The sequence below is a fragment of the Accipiter gentilis genome, chromosome 23 (genome assembly GCF_929443795.1).
Source record: "Accipiter gentilis chromosome 23, bAccGen1.1, whole genome shotgun sequence".
Taxonomy (NCBI): domain Eukaryota; kingdom Metazoa; phylum Chordata; class Aves; order Accipitriformes; family Accipitridae; genus Astur; species Astur gentilis.
This window is the reverse complement of record NC_064902.1, coordinates 25,221,301-25,243,031: the sequence shown is the minus strand read 5'-3', so window position 1 is coordinate 25,243,031 and position 21,731 is coordinate 25,221,301. Positions and strand designations below refer to the sequence as shown.

Sequence of the window (21,731 nt, the reverse complement as noted above, 5' to 3'; positions counted from 1 at the left end):
GCTACAGATTCAGCCTAGATTTCAGGTAGCTGTTTTGGGAAAGATGTTCCCATCCTTTCCTTTTTGCTTTCTCAGAGAAACAAACCCTAGCTGCTGTTCAGTTCCTTTTTCTTTGCCCCATAAATCACTGCTCTGTGCCTACACTAAGCTAGCATGCACCCGTAGCACTGATGAGAAGCTTTAAAAGAGAGAGAATTCCCTTCTTGTAGGTCAAGTGCTTCCCAGGGCTAGTGGTAATGTTAATTATGGAGGTAGCACAGAAGTGGTCTACTAGTGGGGGTCAGGTCCCTTAAAAACCTGTATGGGTCTATTGTATGGAATTCTGCTGACAGTTATTAAGCCAAGGAGAAACATGGTGATCGTAAGCATTGTGAGAGTTTTTTTTAAAGAAACAAATTATTTTTAAAAACTTATACATACATAAATCTATACATAGCTTTTCTTTATCTCAATGTGGAATATGTACTGGTCTCTGGATCTTGTAGATGGGAGAAAATCCCATTAAAATGCTGTAAAAGAGGGAAGGAGGATCAGGGATTGAGCCTAGAGAGAAGGGAAAGAGACATTTTCACTTGTGAGTTGGTGAACACGATGGAAAATAAAATCTCAGCAGTTTTCATCAGTTGTTGCACTTTGCAGCATAAAAATCAAAGAAAGTTTTTTACGTTCATTGCAGAGCAAGGGATCCCAGTATTATACCATGACTTCAGGCTGTGCACAGCCTATTGAAATTCTTGACAATAGCCACAGCCAGCTCTGGCATGAGTCATGTCTTTACTTCTGTTTACTTTAGTATTGTCTGAATTGCCACAGGGCGTTAGAAGGTGATAGTGGTTAATGCAGGACTTCCAGCTGCTCAGAGAAGGTAGAAGTCTGCGGGAGATAACCCCTTGCTGTTCAGGTCTGGGCACAAGGCATGCTTCACCAGTATTGTCAGGCATTAGAGGGATGGGGAATTGTCTTTCCAAGACAGAAAGAACAGAAAGACAGGTATTAAATGCTTTTTGATGGCAGAGCTTTTCAAACAAACACCTTTGAGAAGTGTCTCTGGACAGTATTGGTGATGTCATATTGATACTGAAGGAGGGATTTTAATACATTGTCCAGATTTAGGTATCAATCTTACAGTAACTCCATGACCTGTTTCCTCATATCTATGGAGCTGTTTGTCCTGGTTCATGCTGGGGATGCAGGTGTGGGGGGACAGTATAGGTAGTCAGGAAAGCAATATGCTCCCCCAGCACAGCTTTGCATTGCACCTCACCATCCTGCACACACAGCAGATGCATCCCAGCATAGCCTCAGAGGTCTGCCTGCCACTGCTCAGCCACAACATGCTGGTTTTAACTCTGGCTTTGTCTATGTGAAATCACAGTCCCATATACCTCTCAGGAGATGGCCCCAAGTCCTCAGTAGATGTTGGCTTTATTAGCAGCTGGACTCCATTCTGATGGCCACTTTTCTGATCAAATTACAGTGCAGAGAAGAAGGAACGTGTACACATGGCCATCTTCATGTCCTGAGGGTTTATAAGCCTGGGTAGACTTCTTGGTCTTCTCTGTTTCCATTGTATGAACCAGAAATACATTTCAGTGTACTTACACAAGAGTAGAGCTTGCTGTGTATTGCACACTTGCCCTGGATGATGTTTATGTGGCACAGAAGTGATACTGGTGTGATTTAAGCATTCCTAGCACCACACAGAAAAAAGCACATACTGCAGACAGGCTGATGAGACTGCAGATGGGCAAGATGCAGCTCGTTTGAAGTGGTCAGGTCTTTTACTGTCAATGAGTGTTCTATGCACGCCTTTCTCCTCTCCTACACCCACCCCAAAACCTTACTGAGAAGTTTTATTGAATGAGAGATTGCACATTACAATTCTGCAGCCTTTCCAGAATCTACTGCTCAATGATATGGGGTGTATCTCTAGATTAGATTTGTAACAAAAAACAACATAATGCTATTGCATTTTAAATGCAAATCTAATCTAGTAGTTTATGGTTTGTTCTGCCACCCAGAAAAGTTATTTATAATGTACAGCGCATTTTTTGATTATTCTACAAGAATTCTTCTTTTACAGGACCCAAGGGGGGGTTAATGTAAAAACTGCCTTAAAGATTTGCTGTTCAGTGGCATACAACAATTAATTTTATCTTAATTGACCAATTAGAGTTAATGGATGGAAGAACATATTTAGGAGGAACCATCTGTTTTGCCAAGACCCCTCTTAAAGAGCTTATAAAAGGACCCTTTCAATTGGCTGGGTTAATTAGATGCTATCCTTCAAAGGCCTAAAGCAAGCAGATTTAGACCTATCATCAGTGAACACCTTTTGGTGCTTTGTCTGAGTCACCTTAGACAAGCTTTATCAGTATCACTGGGATGTCCTCAGACTTCCTTTTCTCAGAGGAAATACAGCTAGGTACTGATGAACTGAGACAAGTGATAGTTGCTTGGATTTGTGTTCAGCAGTCTCCATCCAGCCATTCTCAGCTGTCTCAAATTAAATACCTCTTCAGTCTGTTGGCACGTTGTCCTTATGTCTTGAACACACTTAGTAAATTTGAGCCCCAAACTCGGGTATTAACCCACTACATCTCCCTGATGGGCCCTCTAGGCAGGTGGACCTATTCAAGAATAGCTAGTTTGGTGTGTCTGATGAAAGTTTCTCAGTGAGGCTTGTTGACCCTTTTACACTTCAGGTATCAGACTGCATTCCTAGTTCTGAGAGTTGGCTAGAAAGAGCTCAGAAAGGTCTCTTCCTTAGCACACATGCTGTCGTGGTTTAACCCCAGCCAGCAACTAAGCACCATGCAGCTGCTCACTCACTCCCCCACACACCCAGTGGGATGGGGAAGAAAATAGGGAAAAGAAGCAAAAAACCGTGGGTTGAGATAAGAAAGGTTTAATAGAACAGAAAAGAAGAAACTAATAATGATAATGATAACACTAATAAAATGACAACAGTAGTAATAAAAGGATTGGAATGTACAAATGATGCGCAGGGCAATTGCTCACCACCTGCTGACCAACACCCAGCTAGTCCCCGAGCAGCGATCCCCATCCACACTTCCCAGTTCCTATACTAAATGGGATGTCACATGGTATGGAATACCCCGTTGGCCACTTTGGGTCAGGTGCCCTGGCTGAGTCCTGTGCCAACTTCTTGTGCCTCTCCAGCTTTCTTGCTGGCTGGGGATGAGAAGCTGAAAAATCCTTGACTTTAGTCTAAACACTACTTAGCAACTACTGAACACATCAGTGTTATCAACATTCTTCGCATACTGAACTCAAAACATAGCACTGTACCAGCTACTAGGAAGACAGTTAACTCTATCCCAGCTGAAACCAGGACACATGCCTTCAGAAGTAATGGACTGCATACAGTACAATACATCTGTGAAGTAAAATCTTCTGGTCCTTAAATATATAAGGACAATATGTGAGCCACAACTGAGCACCTCAAAAATCTTTCCTTTAAACTTCCTGCTTTCCCATTGTCGGGCTTAAAAAATCCAGACAATGGCAGTGAAACAAAAACACATTACAGTGAATACACTCAGGGTAAACAGCGACAGTGAGAGTGACATATAGTAAGATGGCAAAACTGTAAAAGCATATTTTAAACTGTGTTGGACAAACAATTTATCTTGCCATTTGACTGCAGTTCTAAGGAAAAACATTGCTTCAGTGGCAGCAAGAGAAATAAAATATGTGCACCTAATTGAAAATTCCAAGGGAAAAAAAAAACCCAAACCCAAAATAAAGGAATTCTGTAGTACCCAACATTTTTTTCTGATTGTTTCATTTGCAAGTAGAAAAAAAGATATAGATACTGAAGTAAATTCTGAACTAAAACATACTTTTGTATTGCAGAATTAATATGGTTTTGATTTTCCAGAACTGGGGGGGGGGGGGGGGGGGGGAAGATTTAATTAATAGATTACTCCCAGCCAAATGTCACAATTCTACACATTTTTAATCATGCCAAGCCTCATATTTCAACTAAAAAAAGCCTCAGCCAAGCTTAACTGTAGCCAACTCTAATTTTAATCTGGGAACTGGAACTGATGTCTTAGGAGACAGAGGACAGCCACTGAGTACTTTGATTCAGCCCTACGTATTAGCAGTTAAGCTCTATTTCTCTCCTTCTGGAAATATTCTGCTTTAACAACTGGCTGAATCTCTGAAACACAAGAAAATTCAGTTCATTTGATGTTTCCCATAAACATCAGGAAAGAAAAGCCAGATACAAGGTCTTGGTTAGTTTAGAATTCCAGGAGCTCCGTTTGTTTTCCTGGTAAGGCTGGAGGGTAGCTGAGTCTCAAATCCAATATGTGCTTTCAAGTCCAAAGGGAATCCCTGCTGGAAGGACAACCATGAAGATAGGATTCTTAGTAGTGTCAGTTCCTTTCGTATGTCCTCAGATCTCTCTGAAAACTGATAGGAAAAGCTGCCAGACCTCCCAGCCCTTCTGATAGGGAGGTATTTATACACACCCAGCTTGCAGTTGCTCAGGAACTTTAAAACCCAAGAGACTGGGCACTGCTTTGTTTGGGACTGGTCTTTGTGAGGGGGAGAGAAGCATTCCAGACACAGTCTCCCTCACAGTGCCTGAGGTCACTGAACCTTGCAGCACCAGCACTAAGAAGCACTATTACAATGATGCAGGAAAAAGTTGATTGCATTTTTCAATGTTTTCCTACCCCATGACCAAATGACAGGACAAGCATATGCTGGCCTGAGAGCAACAGACAGCTCAGTTTTCAGCTTGTGTTTCAAGGGATCTGCTGTCTAAAACCCCCCAACTCTTTCCTAGTAGCAAAATGATGTTGGGGATCTTAGCATGAGGCTAAGACACATTTAGCACAAACTACCACTGCTTCAGAAAGTCTCTGTGGGAGAGATTTAGGCCAGGGCTGACCATCTATGAAAATGGCCCTCAAGAGTGAAGGACGTTTTGGTCGATGGCAAGAAAGGTTGTATAATCTGTACAAATTCCTGTGTGGCAACACAAACAGCTGAAGTAGTCCTGACAGCCGTAAGAGTAGAGTTTGTTAAGTCTCACTCAAGCCAAAAATACTTTGTTCTGGGTTTTTTTAATAGGGAATATTGTCATCTAGACAGGTTTCCTTCTGACCCTAGCTTCACTGCATTTTTCCCCTGGTTTGTTCCCAGACTGGCTGTATGGTGTTGATAAAGCAACTGATCCTGCTAGTACAGGGAAATGACAACTCCCCTTCCATCTTAAGAGTCCTGCAGGGCAGCATGGTGTTCATTATGTTGAACTTACTGTGAGTATTTTTCATGGAAAGTATGGAATAACGAACTGGCAATAAAACGAAAATAGAACATAAAGACTCTGGTTCCAAGTTTTAGTGACTAGGTTACACTGCCAAAAATAAACAAAGAAAGGATAATCAGGAACATACCCCTGATTTTTGATCTACGATATGTGCCATGTCATCAGACAGTTTCTTTTTGTGAAATGTATCATCTTTTTCTAACTGGATTCAGAACTCATAGAAAAACATTGGTAAATGTGTCATAGTCAGAAAAGTGACTATATAAGTGGAATCTGGATGAGAAAATGATACTGTGCCAGATGCTTATCTGTGGTTCATTGGTATGCTCTTTTGATGTGTACCTCTGAGGATCTGAACAGCTGTTAATGATTTGTCTGCCCTGATAATCAGGCTAGCACCTGAAAATAGAGCAAGCTGAAACATTTTCCAAAAGGGAAAAATTCACAAAAGCATTCTATCTAAACAATGTATCTGTTTTGACAAAGTTTAAGGGAAACTCCTATATGCTGTAGCCCAAGATATAGAAAACCCAGTCTCTGCTTCTCCTGCGTCTGGTTTTCATCCCAGATCACTTTGAATCAGTCAGCACTGGGAGTTAGATTCTGAGTTTCTCACAACCCAGTGCCTAAAACAAGAGCCACAGGGAGAAAGAAATACCCACAGGTTTTGGTCTCAGGGCAACCAAAAATGCACACAGTTCTGCTTAATTTTAATCTAAAAAAATAGAACATCTGAAATATTTTATTTTCAGTTTTCTGAGGCTCAAAAATAAATTTCTAAGCTACAGATGTTGCAGCAAATTAAAACAGTTGTCTCCTGGTAAAGTCTTCTACAAACTGAACTAACAGTCCAGATTCTGCAGTAATCAGAGTTTGCCATTCTAAATATAGCAGATAAAATACCTTTTTCATCACTGCTTTAAGCTGTGAAGGAGTTCAGAGTGTTTGACTTTCAGAGTCTATGTAGAAGTGTCTCAGATGAAAAGCTGCATGAATGGGATGACAATTCAACCAAAAAGCTTCAAGGCATAAAGAGGAGCAATACTATAGCAGGACGCTATTTTAAAAGGCATTTGAGGATTTTTCACATAGATAAACATGGCATCACTTGAACCATGGAATCTGTGTGACAGGCCAGGGACTTCAGAGAATGGGACCATGATGGAAAGTTGGGAAGATTTATTGGAAAGTCTTGGAGCACCACCTACTTAAAAATACTGATTTTCATTCCAGTGATAAGTGGACAGATTGTTTAGGTCAGAGAACAGCATACCTGCTGCAAAACATCATGCTACACCATATGGTATAGGGCCAGACAAGATCTTTTCAGAATGGTTAGAGTTACCTCGTGACCTTTCACAGTGACCTTTTTTTGCCAGTGGTTTCAACACCACAGTTTGTAAAGCAATGCCTGTCTGCCAAGGGGTCGTTGAGCATATCAGTGATTTTGCCATATCAGCCAGCTATTTCCCCATGCCAGTCATGTGGCCAACCCACTGGGAGTGGGTGAATCACTCAGGTTACCACATCTCTTATTCTACTGGTGTACATTCATTTCCAGAGTAGGGAGAGAACAGCCATGCTTTGATGCAGCAGGCAGAGGTCATCTGCAGAGAATCACAACATAAGATGGTAACAGGACATACCTGGATACCTTCAAATCTGTAAAGACAGCAGGCAGCTTCAGCATTTTCCATGGCTCATATCGATAATACCTTTCCTTGCATTGGTCTCCTCTCTGATCCACTGTATGATATACTGGTCTTCCTGCCCACGGTGCCCTCTGAAAAGTAAACAGCACAAAGTGGTTGCAGAATACACTGCAGAGGTAAGCAGGACTGTGCACACATGAGGACACACTGGTGTGTGTATACCCCCCATGGCCCCGTGGCCTTGTGCAGCCCACATTAAAGCCCAGACTATGGTGTTAAAACAATTTAAGCTGATCTATTCCACTACTGCCTAGTCCCATCCTCCTCCTTGACCTTGGCCATGTCCTCTTCCTCTACATTGTTCCAGGAGCTTGTTTGACTCCATTCAGACAGCTAAATGGGCAAAACCTATTCACTTTTCTGGTGCGGAGCTAGTTTCAGGTTGAGGACCCAGGCCATGCGCACTAGCTTAATTGGTCAAATGGTAATGGAGGCACAGCCTGACTCTCCATACTACAGCTATGCTGCCAGATCTCTGACTATAATATACCATACAAAGAGAAAGAGTTTTTCCCCCTGGAAAGTGAACCAATAAATGTGGAGCAAATCCTAAATCTGCCTGCACATAGAACACTGTATTACAGAGATAGAAGGAAGATTAAGCTACAGAAAATTGCTTGACGAGGGCCAGCTCTTGTCTTTTGTAGTCCTGCTTCAAGCTGTCATAACTGGGCCATGGCTTCTGGCCACATCATTACACAGGCTCCCTGGGCTGACAGTTCTGATGCCACTTATATTGCTGGCTGCTTCTGCTTGCCCTCAGAGCAGAAGGCTGGGCTGCACTTTCCATGCTGGTCTGTCTGCTGAGCTCTCTGCGACATCAGCAAAGTCAATGAGGGTGCCACTATAAGTGCTAGTTTAGCCTGTGTGGGAGGTGCAAGCATGGGGTCATTTGATCTGGGGGGGGGGGGGGGTGGGGGGGTGGAGGAACCCTCTCAAGCTCTCTCGAGGAATTAGGAAAGCTCTATTTAAAATGCTTCTGAGGCTTGTTCCTCTGCCCATATCGGATTGGGGTGCTGTTTCATAACAGAGCTTATTCCTCTGCGTATTTCTTGTTCCCCACAGTTTATAAGGCATATTTTACTCCTCTTACTCCTAGGTCAGGAAGTCTGCTACAAATTGTGTGTCTGTCTAGGCATTAATACTTGTGTGTTGCCTTAATACATGTGACAGAGGAAAGTTCTAGCCTCAATTAAAGAGATTCCCTGATACCTTTAACATATAAGCATTAAGGTTTCAAGCTTTGGGACTTTTTTTATATCAGTATTCCAGTTCTGAAGCTGAACAATAAAGATACAGGAGTGGTAAACATCTAATTTCAAGCAACAAGGTTTTGTGTACCTGTGTCATTGTTGTAATCTTCCTGTCATTTGAGTGCCATGAAAAATTCTCTTTCCATTTTCCACTAAAATCAAGCAAGCCTCCAGATGAAAATAGTATTTTTTTACCTTCTCATATTGCTCTAGCCACTTTGATGGACTTGGCTGTTTTGAGGCAAATGCAGAATGCAGATCTTAGGGCTTGAATTTGAAAGGAATAGGCAGATAGGTTTACAATATTTTGTCCTGAAAAAGCTCAATATCACTTTGGGGCCCCACCCAAATAAAAATTCTTGGGTTTAAAATTAGCACCTGAACTTTATCCTATAAATCCACCTCATTATGGCTTTTTTCGCCATAAAGTTTACTTCTGGGGTCCATAAAGTTTACTTTTGGGATCCATTAATAATTTGAAACCTTAAAATCATTCAAGTCTCAGAAAGCCAGACAGAGTCCAACCAAACTAATGTTTTGATTTATCCTAAATTGAAGCCAGTTGCATATACATGTATGCAATCCTGCATGGGAGCTACTAGTTCATTCTTTCTTTTTCTGCAGAGTTGGTAGCCTGGGATGCAGTTTGACACCTTATCAGCATCCACTGTTCCTGTACCTCTCCCTTAACTCCTCTCTAGCCTCAGTACCATTCTCAGCCTGAGGCACATGTCAAATGAAGGGTTTGTGCCGAGTTACGGCAAGGTTAATTCTTTGATTGCAGGACAGAAATATGTAAAGCACTGTGAGATCCCCTTGACAGCTGCTACTGAAGGCACTCACACTGCACACTTGGGCACTCTCGTACTGCTGAATCTGAAAGACTGATGTTACTGCATTGAAAGGGACACCTTAAAGCCATACATTACAAGTGTCATTTCCACCTTGGAAGTGGCAATTACAAATCACGGGTGTCCTATGGTTCATAATACCACTTACAAATCACGGGTGTCCTACAGTTCCTAATACCACTTTTGAAATCCATGTTCTGCTCTTGTTCCCCATGTGCATAACCAACTGTTGTTCTACTTATGCACAAATGAAATTGAAATCAGTAATGCTATAACAATGCTTAGAAATAATTCTCTTATTTAGACTCATTATCATGCAAGGTGTTTGTAACCTCACTTCTAAGCAAGGCAGCACTTGCAAGAAATTCATATATTGTCTGAGTATCGTAGCAGATTCAGACGTTGTGAAGTATTAGTGGTGTGTTACTGCTACTTCTCCTAATTTAAGAATAAAATCTGCTTTTTTAAAAGAAAGAAAAGAAAAACAGAACTGTCATTACCTGCTTTGGAACTGTCATTTTCTCTGTTATCTAAAAGGCTTTAGGAATACTAAGTTTAAGTCGTTTATCAACACAACTCCAAACAGCTTTAAAAAAATCCACAAATGTTTCCCACTACAAAACCAAGCCTTCTGTCTTCCACCAGTTCTGCCGTCTTTTGGAATCAGGTGCCAAGAATTCAGATTTCTATTAATAAGTAGATCACTAAAAATTCTGGCTGCAGCAAGTGATGATTGATTCAAGTTCAGTTTTGTGTTGGTGTTTCACTGACACCATTTCCAAGCTGGCATCCTCCTTGGAGTTTTCACTTCTACTATCACTTAAGAATTATGCTAAGCTGGATCTTCTGAAAGGATTATAATGAGTTGGATCCATTCAGTGCTGTTATGATCACATTTGCCTAATTGACACCTAATCACATCTCAGTCCAGGCTAGATTCCAGAATCAATAGTGTAGTCCCAGCTGTTCTATGAGTTTCAAGACTATATGTGCAGAAGTACAGAGCAGCTGTTGTATTATACAAACCTGAAGACACTAAGGAACAGGACTTCTAAAGATACTCTAGTTCTATGTAGCTCAGTGTAGTCAATAACGTCCTTGTGCAGCCACGAAACACATCTGGACCCAGATTCTTACCTATTTAAAACTTTAGAACTATTTATTATGCTTGTAAGACAGCAGAACTGGTCCGCCAACACTGAACATCTCCAGGAAAGTCCACTGTGTGTTACAAACATGCCTTTGTTCTGCCTAGATCCATTTGCGAAACTCCCACAGAATGATTTATGCAGACCTTTTTCTGAAATGCCTATCTGCAATTTTTTTTATAAATTGCAATTCCTTGGGCAAGTAGCACTGCCTAAATCTTCCATTGCTGGTGTTCTTCTCCAGTCTGTGCCTTTGTGCAGAATCGTGCCAGCTTGGCTGCTTGAAAGCAACTGAGAGCCTATAACTCAAGAACCCCCACCCCCAGCAGAAAACAGCAACACTAGCAAACATGACTGTTAAATGGTTCCAAGTAGATTTCTGTATCTCAGCTTGGCTACAAGAATGTAAACATTACTCTGTGCCTTAACTTAAATAAGCATGGGCATGATCCTGGGGGTACCCATCCCTCTTTGACGTAGGACTGGACCATAATAGTGAAATCCCTTTTAGTCTGCAGTCAACAGGAAGAACAGAAGCAAAACTGTGCCCCAAGGGAGATGGACAGAGCAGTTCTGTTTTAGATGCTGGTAGGGATCTACAGTGTCCAAAGCCTTCAGTCTTACCTGTATTTTAAACATTACATTGCTCTGGGATTAACCACTTTACACAAATGACAGCCAAAGCACGAAGAAGTTACAAAATGTGCCAAAGATAATAAAAAATAATTTGTAGTAGGGCAGGGGTTTCAGCTTTGCTTCCCAGATAGTGGTCTCCCCACAGAGGTGTACTTCTCATAGTCTGAGAAGACCATCAGATTACTAGCTGAATTTCACTTCCTGCAGGAGGTATCTTTTCCTTCTTCTTATTAATGCAGTTGGCTTAAATTGTCACTGACTTATGAGAGGAATAAGTTTTACAGGGGGTTCAGAGTGAAATCAGAGGGTCTTATTTTGCTGAAAGATCACAACTATGAATATAAAGGGACTCCACTAAAGTCAGGGTGAAATCTTCCCAGTTTTACACCACTGTATCCAAAGTCAGACTGTCACTAAGATAAGTCATTTTATAGAGGAGAATAGGGCAAAAGTGCTGAGTGCTTTCACTGTCAGAAGCCATTTGTGCTGTGACTAGAGGTTGCTCAGCAAATCACTTGAAACTCATCCTGATAATTAGTGGATGTTTTCCTTGTTATCTTCTGTCCCTTGACAGATGTGCAGTATGGAAGGTTTCAACATGATGCAGATGTATGGCCTGCACAGTCTGGGAAGGAAGAAGAGTTTCACAGCACAAAACGGAGACTTTTGTCACTGCCAAGCACTCAGGTTTTCATTTTGCCCCCCTCAGTTCAGGTTTCCAAGCATTGCAAGGATTCAGCATAGCAAAAGGTTACCAGAGATGGGGAACAATAGGGTGCTGGAGAACAACAGGGCTGTGATTTAGCAAGGGAAAGAAGAAAATGAGAAGCATAAGAAGCGCTGTGCTGATGCCTTAAGAAAAACCTCTGCTGGAGCTGTTGGATAGAAAAGTTCTGGGTGCCTGTGAAGCTAATGATTTAATGAAAGTAAAAGCTTTGTGGTGGCTGACATGCGATGTAAATAATGTGCTCAAGGGAGTCTATAAAGGGCAGAGCTGCCTTTAATAACCTATTATGTATTATCAGCCACCCCATTGTACCTTCTGGCATGGTGGGGCATTGGGTGCGGTGCGGCTGAGCGTCAGCCCTCGCTAGTTCATTGCCAGGTCATCTCTGGGGAGGAAGTGTTCCCTGTTTACAGGAAATGCAGGACAAGGGCCGGAGGGCCAGGCTGAGCGCAAGCTGAGGCCGCCACAGCTTACTGCCTCTCCAGCGCGCCTGGAAGAGCAGGGAGGGGGTGTGCCACTTGTCCGAGGCCCAAGGACGCAGTGTTTTGTTTTCAGGCATGTCCAGCTTTTACTGTTGCTTGGTTTTTCTAGTGGTTTAAAGCTGCAGGATTGGGGAGGAGAGTAGTGCTCGCAGACAGCAGTGCACCCCAGGGTACATGTGGCTGGGATTGGCTGTGCAGGTTATGCAGGTGCCTCAAAGCAAGAGCAGCCCATCCATCCCAGCACACCTTGCACATGGCTAGTGAAACCTCACTGTCGGGCTTTCTCTTATCCCTCCTCTACTTATACTGCCCCAGGCTGGGCCAGAGGACATTCCCTGAGATGGAGCCCAAACCCCTGTGTGCTGCTTACTGCCTGCACTCCCTTCCAGAACTAGACCTGCACAAGCACCATTGTTCTGTGAGCACCTCCAGGAGCAGTGGTTGAAGGTGGGAGAGTTTTGTCCCTAAAGTTGTTCAGAACAGAGCAAAAGCCTTACACACCTGACCAAAAATCCTCTTACCCTGTCCTGTATCCTGCACCACACCAATGCAAGAAAGAGCAAAATTCAAACTGAAATGTTTGTGTCAGGAAGAACTCCTTTCTGGCCTTGGCAGGCAAACAGCTTATGCCTCAGCGTGTGAAATGTGATTATCCCTGTGTTACCTTGCCTTGTCAGGCTATGTATGTTATTAGCAGACATAATGTCTTTCCTGCCCCTTTCAGACTTCAGCTGCAATATTTGCCTTAATGATCTGCCATAACAGGGAACTGACTGGCTGATCACATATTACACTAATAGGCATTTCCTTTTATTGGCTTTAAATGCATTTCCTTCAGTAATGAGCCTTCCTTTTGCAGAATGAATTAAAAAAAATAATTTACAAATGGATACACGAAAATAAATAAGCAGTTTTAACACAATAGGGTCATTCAGCACCCCAGTTACCATCAGTGCATTGAGTTCATATGATTTTAATTTTTTGTAATAAGGATTTCACTGTCTGAGAAAGACAGAGTTTGAACTAGTAACTGCTGGGCATGTGGCTTGAAATAAAGCCAGGTATAGGGATACTGCATGTAAAAAAAAAGTTGCATTTAATCCATTTGGTCCAATAATAGAAGGTTTGGGGGAGGGGGTCCCCTCCCCACTGGATGGAGGAGATTTTATGTACGTGGGCTTTGCCTAACCCAGCTGTGTCCAGGTGAGATTCTGGTCTCCCTCTTGCATCTAGTACATTACATCCGGTTATGAGCTAAGATCCCTATGACAGACAAGTCAGAACGAGCACAGGCTGGGGTCTGTGGATGGGAAGGTTATGGCAGCAATTTACTAGTCATTTGTAAATGAGCATATCTGATTCTGAGTTGATGTGTCAAGCTCATCACCACTCAGTTGGCTTCAGAGAGGTTATACTTGTAGAAGTTGTACCCCACAGAGAGAGAACATCTGTTTGTACCTTCCCAGGTAGTTCCTACAAACCTGCTTTGCTGACTCAGGTCAAATAATTGCCAATGCAATCACCAATACACACAAAAAAATACTTAGGGTCATAACTGACATTCATTTCAGAGCTTTGGTGGATCTAGGCCTAACTGAACTCAACACCACTGCCTCTCATTAGCAAAGAGTTGAAGGAATTGTCTTTTAGCAATCCAGAACTGCAGTTTTGCTAATGAATGGATGAAACATCCTAGACAAAAAGACATTATGTACCACACAAAAGGCAGAGCAGAAGTCAGCATTTACCCCAGAAACCCAGAGACTTCACTTACTTCCTATTCACACTACGTGTAAACAGTGAATATGGTGAGCCATGTGTTGATAGTTAGTGGCAAAACCAGCTTTTAATAGCAGTTGTTCCACTGTAGGAGTGGGACTAAGGATGTGGTTTCTAGCCTCTTCTACTGCTTTCTTCATCTTGTGGTGACATTTTGGACCAAATACTGCTTTGATCTTTACTTGCAGGCACTTTTGAAACCATAAGAAATTTTCGGGAAATAAATGAGGGGGCTCTTCAGCCCTTCAAGTATGTTGGTGGTAATTATGTTGCATCATCTGATTTGCAGTTTGCAACGGATGCAAAGAAAAGAAATTAGCAAGATCTCTAGAAAAAAAATGTTCTGTCCTTTTTTTTTTTTTTTTCCTTTTCTTTTCAAATCCTGTTAAAGTTAGTGTCAAATCTTCTCTCTTTCTCTGTCCTGGCACTGACTGGGGATGTGAAGTGGAAGACAACAGGAAAGAGGCAGGGAGGTAATCAGGTTGTCATTAGCTGAATGCTGCCACAATGTTTAAAACCTGAGCAAAACCTGGACTCTGGTTTTGGAAACCATTAAGCAAGGTATCCTTTCCCTGACCTCTGAGTATTATTAGCTTGGATCATCCTTTACGCTGTATATACCTAATGGAGACAAATTATGGGTTTGGTTCAAATATGAACACAGCAGAGTTCCTTAAGTGCTGCCCTTGTTCCTACCATTCTTTACACTGAAAGTATGCTGAAACCTACTTCCAAAAGAAATCAATTTACTCCAAGGAAGCTAACTCAGGCTGGCTAGTGATGGTGTGTTACAATCTGGTGACTAATGATAAGCTGCTCAGTCTCTTTCTCCAGAAACTGCATTTTGGAATACTGAAATCCAATTTTAGAAGAAGTCCCCTATCCCTGAAGGGACATAGGAGAATGAAGGAGGTGCTCAGGAATTAGGATGGGGGAATCTGGATGTCGTCGCTGGCCACATTACACTTGCTTTGCCCTGGGGATGGGTCCAATCACAGGAGTCTCCCACTGGCCTGCTCCCTCCCATATGATTAACATGGAGGGAATTACTGTGGCACTAAAACTGCAAAACATCTGAACCCCACACAAATGCTCACTGCTTCAGGGAGATGCTGAATTGCTCTTGACTGACCAACAAATTTCTAGCACACTTACACCATCTGAGCAGGTTCAGTTGCAAGGCAGAAATACGTTCTAAGCCTGCCCCAACACACATGATCATACCTTATAGACACTATGATGGACCTACTGCACTGGCAGTTGAAGGGACACTGGCAGCACATCTTAACAGCCTAACCAGCTGCATTTCAGATGTATAAAGAGCCTCTTGATGGAAAGGATGGATACTCCACAGGTATCATAAAGCATAACTGAGAGCTCCATGGTTACATTAATATAAATACCTTACAGTAAAAAGCACTCCCTTTCTCCCCTCATGATCACTGCTGGAGCATAGACCATGAAGCAGAAAGCAAGTGAGATTTATGAGCCTTTCTTCAGGATGCATCACTTGATGTACAGACTCATTGCAAGAAAACTGCAGGCAATCTGATCCTTACTGGTACAGAGGACTTACATCACTTAGTGGAAGTGACAGGCGCTTTTTTTTTCTTTCTTTTTTTTTTTTTTTGAGGCAGTTGGTGACTCTAAAGGAGGAAACAAGACATCACTTGTGTGTGTGGCCAAGAGATGAGTGTACAGCCAAGGGCATTTTTGTTGTTATGCAAACAAAAATACATGGTCTTCCTAGGCCTTTGTTATAATAACCTTGGCTGGGTATTTTTGCCACTGTTAAATCCCCCAGTTAAATTTTTACATCTCACTAATGCTGACTGAATAAATTCTAAAAATCCTAAAGAATTCATGTGATCATTGCTGAGGAATGGGGTAGAATTTGAAAGGTCATTTGAAGGATAGGTGTGGAATTAAAAGGGCAAGTATCTCTCTGAGAATTGCACATTCAAGCTAGACAAAATATAGTATTTGTCAGTCTGTGAATCATGTTCTGTGACCTCTCACACCTGTTGTGGATCTCCACAGTGCTCCCTCACTTTCCATGCACATAGCATCTGCACTCAGACTTGTCCCAGCTATGGAGGGTTCATAGGTAGTAGAGACTTGTGTCTCGACTTTATTAATAAAGGAGCTAGTGCTATTACAATGATCAGTTCAGCTTCCCTCTCCTTGACAGCTTCATCCTCCACTCAGTCCACAGATCCTTTTCCTTTGAGGTCAAACGTAAACGTTGCTATAGGGGCAGGATAACCAGAGAGTCTGTAGACTTCAGAACACCTTTTTCCAGATGTACCAATATGTGTTCACAGGTGAAGGTACATAGATAAGTAGCAGAGTGCATCGATACAGCTTCTCCCTACTCCATACCTATCGGCAGCTCTGCTAATTATAAATGTAACTGGAGCTAAATAAAAGACTTTTGTTACACTGCCTTCTCCTGCATTTATTCAGTCAATTTAAGGTTAGACTGTCCCAGAAGGCCCATTGCTTCCTTTGTTGTGCTGGCTAACTCATGGAATGATTACAGACAATTGCTGGAGGAGCAGCAGATAATGTGTCTGCAATCTGCTCTCATTCAGCCATATCATTGCTACAAGGAAGAGAATTAGTTGGGGATTACAGTGTCTATTGAGATACTACCAACTCTGAGACTATTTCTCCTCTTATTTTCCACATCCACACTTCTATTGGCATATTCCATTACATTAAAGTTTATTGCTTACAGTAAGTTTATTTAGCAGTGCTTTTAATGAGCTAAAGAAAAATACCATTTAGCAGAATAAAGAAACACAAGGTTTTGAATGTTTATGACTCATACATATTACTATATATAATTATAGATTATATATGCATAATTATAATGGTTAATTTTATAGAAAATCTTAGCCTTGTTGCAGGTGTAGTTTAAGATAATGAATTTGGCATGGTGTTATCTTATATGGACTTAGATATGCCCTGTAAGTCACACAAAGTGCCAGGATCCATTTGAACTCTGAGGGAGGAAGAGAAAACTGCTGTAGCTGAAACCATGTTGTTTCAATAAACACTGATGTTATTATGGCCGGTCTTTAAAGACACTGGGCTTTGAGGAGGAATAAGAGGGAAAATGAAGGTTAGATACCCTTTTGTGACAGATCTATTTATTTATCTATCCAGATTCTCAGACCCATTAGAGGGACATTTTCTTTGCAGGAGTCTGACAATAAACTTAGTGAAAGAACAAATAAAACTCTGCTGTGGGATGTTGTGGGGTTTTTTCCTTGCAATTCAGTACAAGAAAATAGTAGTTGCTTCCAAAAAACCATCTTGGTGACTTGTGGCCAATCCATACTGATTATCCACAATGATCAGGAAGGTTTTTTTATACACTGTGTGTATTTTGCTGCCCTCAAAGTATGAGGGTTTCTTGTGGTACTGGGTTTCTAGACTTGATGGATTCACAGGCAAACCCTACATACACAGTGCTGTGGGGATGGCAACACCAAGACATTTTGCCTTTCTTAATTGAGTGCTAGGGAACAACCAGGTGGCAGCTGAGCTGAGAAACCCCGCAGCGCTGATAGCTCAAGCTACTGTAGGTTCAGTGCAGCAGCTGGTATCATCAGTTCTGAATAGGCTGTCTGAGAAAAGACAGAAGGTAAGTTCCTAATCAGCTATCAGGGAGTAGCACAGTCCTGCTTGATCTGGATTCAAGGGAGGAAGCAAATGAAATAGCAAGTGACTGGGACAACAATTAGCAATTTGCTGTGTTCCAGGTTTATGCAAGCAGCAAAGTTTGTAAGTCAGACCACTGAGACTAGCTGGTGAGGTGCATAACTACAGTCTTTACTGATCATGTCTTCAGATGTACCTGTTCACACTTCACTCCTTCTGTCAAACTCCTCCAGTTGTTCCTGCCCAGTCAAGGTGACAATCACTATGAAATCTGACCTGCATCCCCAGTTGCAATGACCTAATCACAGATTTGGAGGTAGTTTACCATATTCTGTCCTGTCTCTGACTTTTGTCATCACTTCTAGACCCATTTCATTGTGAAATACAAGGAATTGCTTGGGTTTTCTTATCAGGAACTGCTCAGCCCCTCCTCCACCAGAAATCAAAGAGCACTTCCTCTGAAACTCAGCCTCACTTTATATATTATGATGGTTAATGAATTCTTACCCTTAACCAGACTTCCTAATAATGCCACTGACATTTGCAGAAGACACTTGGTCATGAAGATATTATGCTGGAGACATCTCATGGGGTCTGTCCAACTTTTTGACTAAGAAAAATCTCATGATCATCATGCTTTCCTAGCAAAGTTGCAACCCCTGCTGCTTACTCTTTCAAAGAGGGAGGGAGGGCAGAGTCAGGGAAATGACAGGAGAAAGCATAAAAGCAAAAAAACATTCTTTCTGTGGAAAGAACAAAACCAAAAGCAGATGCCTGAAAAAATTCATACCCATCAGCACATGGGTTACATGTGAGCTTGTATAGGTCTTCTTACCTTAAAAGCATGTTTAGATTAATGATGTAATTAAGTGATAGATTATTAAGGATGTGGGAACGACAGAAAGGCTCAGTCAGGTGAATAGGGGACTGGGGGCAGATGGGTGGAATATAGATTTTAATCACTGAGCTACAGAGTTATGACCCAAATACACTGCTTAACTTCTCAGGGCAGCCTGCCTTGAAGGAGGCAGGCCACAGTTGGTGGAAAAAGAGGTTACAAACTGCAGTGAAGACAGAGAGCTGATGTAACATCATGTTTTACTGGTTAAGCATTATTAGCACCTGGGAATGTAATACCCAATTCCCACATTTGTGAACATCAGGAAATTAAGGCCTGAACACAAACCGCTTCCTTTTACAATCATTTCATGACGCTCTTATCTGATTGAGTTGCAACAAATTGAAGTGTGAGGTTTAAACACAGCAAGATATTGCATCCTTGGTGTTTTCCTCCACGTACCTGGCAGTGGGATTAGTGAATACCAAGCTGCCCAGCGCACCTTCACCTGGTGACCAGTTTCTGGGCACAGTTCAAGTCTTCAGGAGCTAGGATTGCTAGGAGACCACAAGAGCATAGACATATAAAATGGATGAAAGGATGTGGATTCATTGGAGTAAAACATATGCTGGGTATCAGGAAAAGTGTTGTACCCAGGAGCTCTATGACTACATAGAACAGTCTCAGAAGTGAAGACCTGAGTGCTGCTGGAGTGGCTGGAGAAGCGCAGGATGGAGAGGGTGGCACAAACATGCCTATGCCTATCCCATGTGCAAATGAGACCCATAACATTTTGGGACTTCTCTTTAAACACAAGGCAGTGCCACTGGACTGCAGGCCTACAATAAATGAAGTGCATGCAACAGTTTAGCAATATTGCAAGTCTTGCTACTGTATGAGCCTTTAATAATGCCATTCATAATGATTACCAGACTAATATACCAAGGCATTCTTCCCAAATTATAATGTGTTCTTACATTAACATAATGTAGTCATTTATCAGAGAGAGAGAGAAAAGGAGGGAGGGTGGAAGGGAGGGACTTAATTTCACGTCTGCTGGGGCAAACAATTACAAATTGCAGAAAGGCTGTGCAAGTAAGGAGAGAGACTGACTAAACTATTAATAAGCCTTCTGAGCTGTTTCTGTATCTGCCTGGCTCTTGCTTTCACTTGTGCTGAGGCCCCTTTGTTGTTGTAGCTAGGCAGGCTTTCGGAAGTGCTGTGATGCCGCCCACACTGAAAAAATGCAGACACTAATAATAAACAAGAGAAGACAATGGTGAGGAACAGTGCCGCTGCTTGGCCTTTGCCCAGCCATGGCAAATGCACTGGGCAGCTTGCAAGAGCTCCTTGACTCTGTGCATGAGGGAAAAGCTGGCAGCATAAAAGAAAGGCTGGCAGCTGCACCTGCATGGGAGACACAGAGTCCTCTTTGCAGCCTGGAAGGGAATGCAGATATGTAGGGAGTTTCACTTCCAAAAGGAAATATGAGTCTGGCCAGTGGCCTTGGGAGTCTCTTTCTTCATTGCCCTCCCACTTACATTAACCCATCTTTGCCCAGCATCCTGTCACTCTAGCGTTGGCTTTGAAGCTTTGGATTTTTTCACATCTGGGATCCCCAAGTGGGAGATCAAAGAAAAATAAAGAGATGAGGCAGTGCTGTGAAAGCAAATGAATAATGTTTCAGAGGAAATGAGAACTAAAGAAATCATATACAGAGTAAGCCAGGCCGACATTACAGACCGACCTGGTTGGCCAAGATGTCTACTGGAACACATGGAGATGTCAGATTTTGTTTCTCAAGACAACAGACTTGCCCTGTTGGCTGAACGCTGGAACGTACCCCTGGAAATGTAAAAGGCTTGGGGCCACTGTGGTGTATAAGCTGTATATAAGCTCCCAGAATGATACTGTGGCCAAAAATATTGATCTGATCCTTGAATGTAAAAACACAGTAAAGTCAGGTAGGAATAGATGGGTGTTACCACTGGTATACTTGGCACTTCTTTTGCCAGTGCTGGAATATTGAGTCTTGTGTTGCAGTACCAAGAACAGTACTAAAACTGGCTGGTAGTAAAAACTGGTGCTAAAATGGTTAGTAAATTGGATAATGCTAATGTATAATTGGATAAAGTTCAGAGATCTTAGAATGATTAAATGATAGGAGGCATGACATAGTAAGACACCAAGATATTCACCTATTTCATATATGAAAGACAAAATGAAGGGACAACCTGAATACAGCATGTGAGTACCTGCACAGTAATAAAATGGGAAGACTGCCTCCAATTCAGCAGACAAAGGTTTAACAAGATCCAGTATGTGGAATTTGGAGCTAGGCATATTCAGATCAGCAATAAAAGACACCTTTCTAAGGCAAAGGGGAGACACTGTCTGGAGACCTACTTCTAGTCATGCTTTTCTAAATGCAGGTTTTGAAATAACTAGCAATTTTAATTTTAAAAAAAATGGTTTTTTTTCTAAAAGAAAATGCTGGGAAGCCACTGGCCTGTATTACACACCAGATCCAGTACTCTTATCGCATGGCTTTCTCTGGGTTTCTGGAGCTGAATTCAGATTTGCTTGAAACAACTCAAGGATTCTGGGATCTGAGTACCTTGTGCTTTAATTGATGCCATTGGTATTACAATTATACTTTTCTCATCCTTTTGATGTTTTCCCAGCAAACTTGTTGTTACAATATCTAAGTTCCATTTTTAATGAGCACTGAGATGTTAGTATGATTTTATTACATCCATTTTGAGGGGTAGACTAGGGAGGAACAAAGCAGTTCTGGCTGCAACTAAGTATGAACATTTTTCTCCAAACAGAGCCAGAACATTGATCCTCTGGGGAAGCTTGAACAAGTTCAGTAACTTCCCACTGTTCCTTCCAGATCCTTCTACTTTCCTAATTGATTGCTATTGAACCTGGCAGCAAAAAAACAAAGCTTGAGAAATCTTGCTTTCCAAGCCTAGCAGGTCTGCAAGGATTCCCTGCCCCCTGACTGGTTAACTCTGGGCAATGTGTGCATTTTTGATGTCTGAGCAGTAGCACTGGGAATAACACCAGTGAGCTGGTCTGTTCTTTCTCTCTGCAGTGCCTACACCGAGCCCTATAAGGTGTGCCCAGTCTCTGTGATACCGATGGAGGTCGTCACATCAGATGAGGAACAGAAGAGTTCAGAAGATGACGAGAGCAGCCCAGGTGATCCCAGCCTCATCAACAAGGTAAAAGAACTGAAAATGGGGAATGCGTGAAACCTGGAGGGGGAGAAACAATTTGCGGAATGTGGATTCTCAACTCTCTCTGCTCTTTGCCTGGTACT

General features: G+C 42.1%; 1 protein-coding gene across 2 annotated transcripts in view; it reads left to right on the top strand.

Moving 5' to 3' along the window:
* FGD5 (FYVE, RhoGEF and PH domain containing 5) overlaps window positions 1-21,731 on the top strand; it is a 112,620-nt gene that overhangs the window by 22,538 nt on the left and 68,351 nt on the right. For both annotated transcript variants that reach the window (XM_049826584.1, XM_049826585.1), the window contains exon 3: window positions 21,504-21,633. In XM_049826584.1, the coding sequence (XP_049682541.1) occupies window positions 21,504-21,633 (130 nt within the window). The remainder of the gene's footprint in view (window positions 1-21,503; window positions 21,634-21,731) is intronic.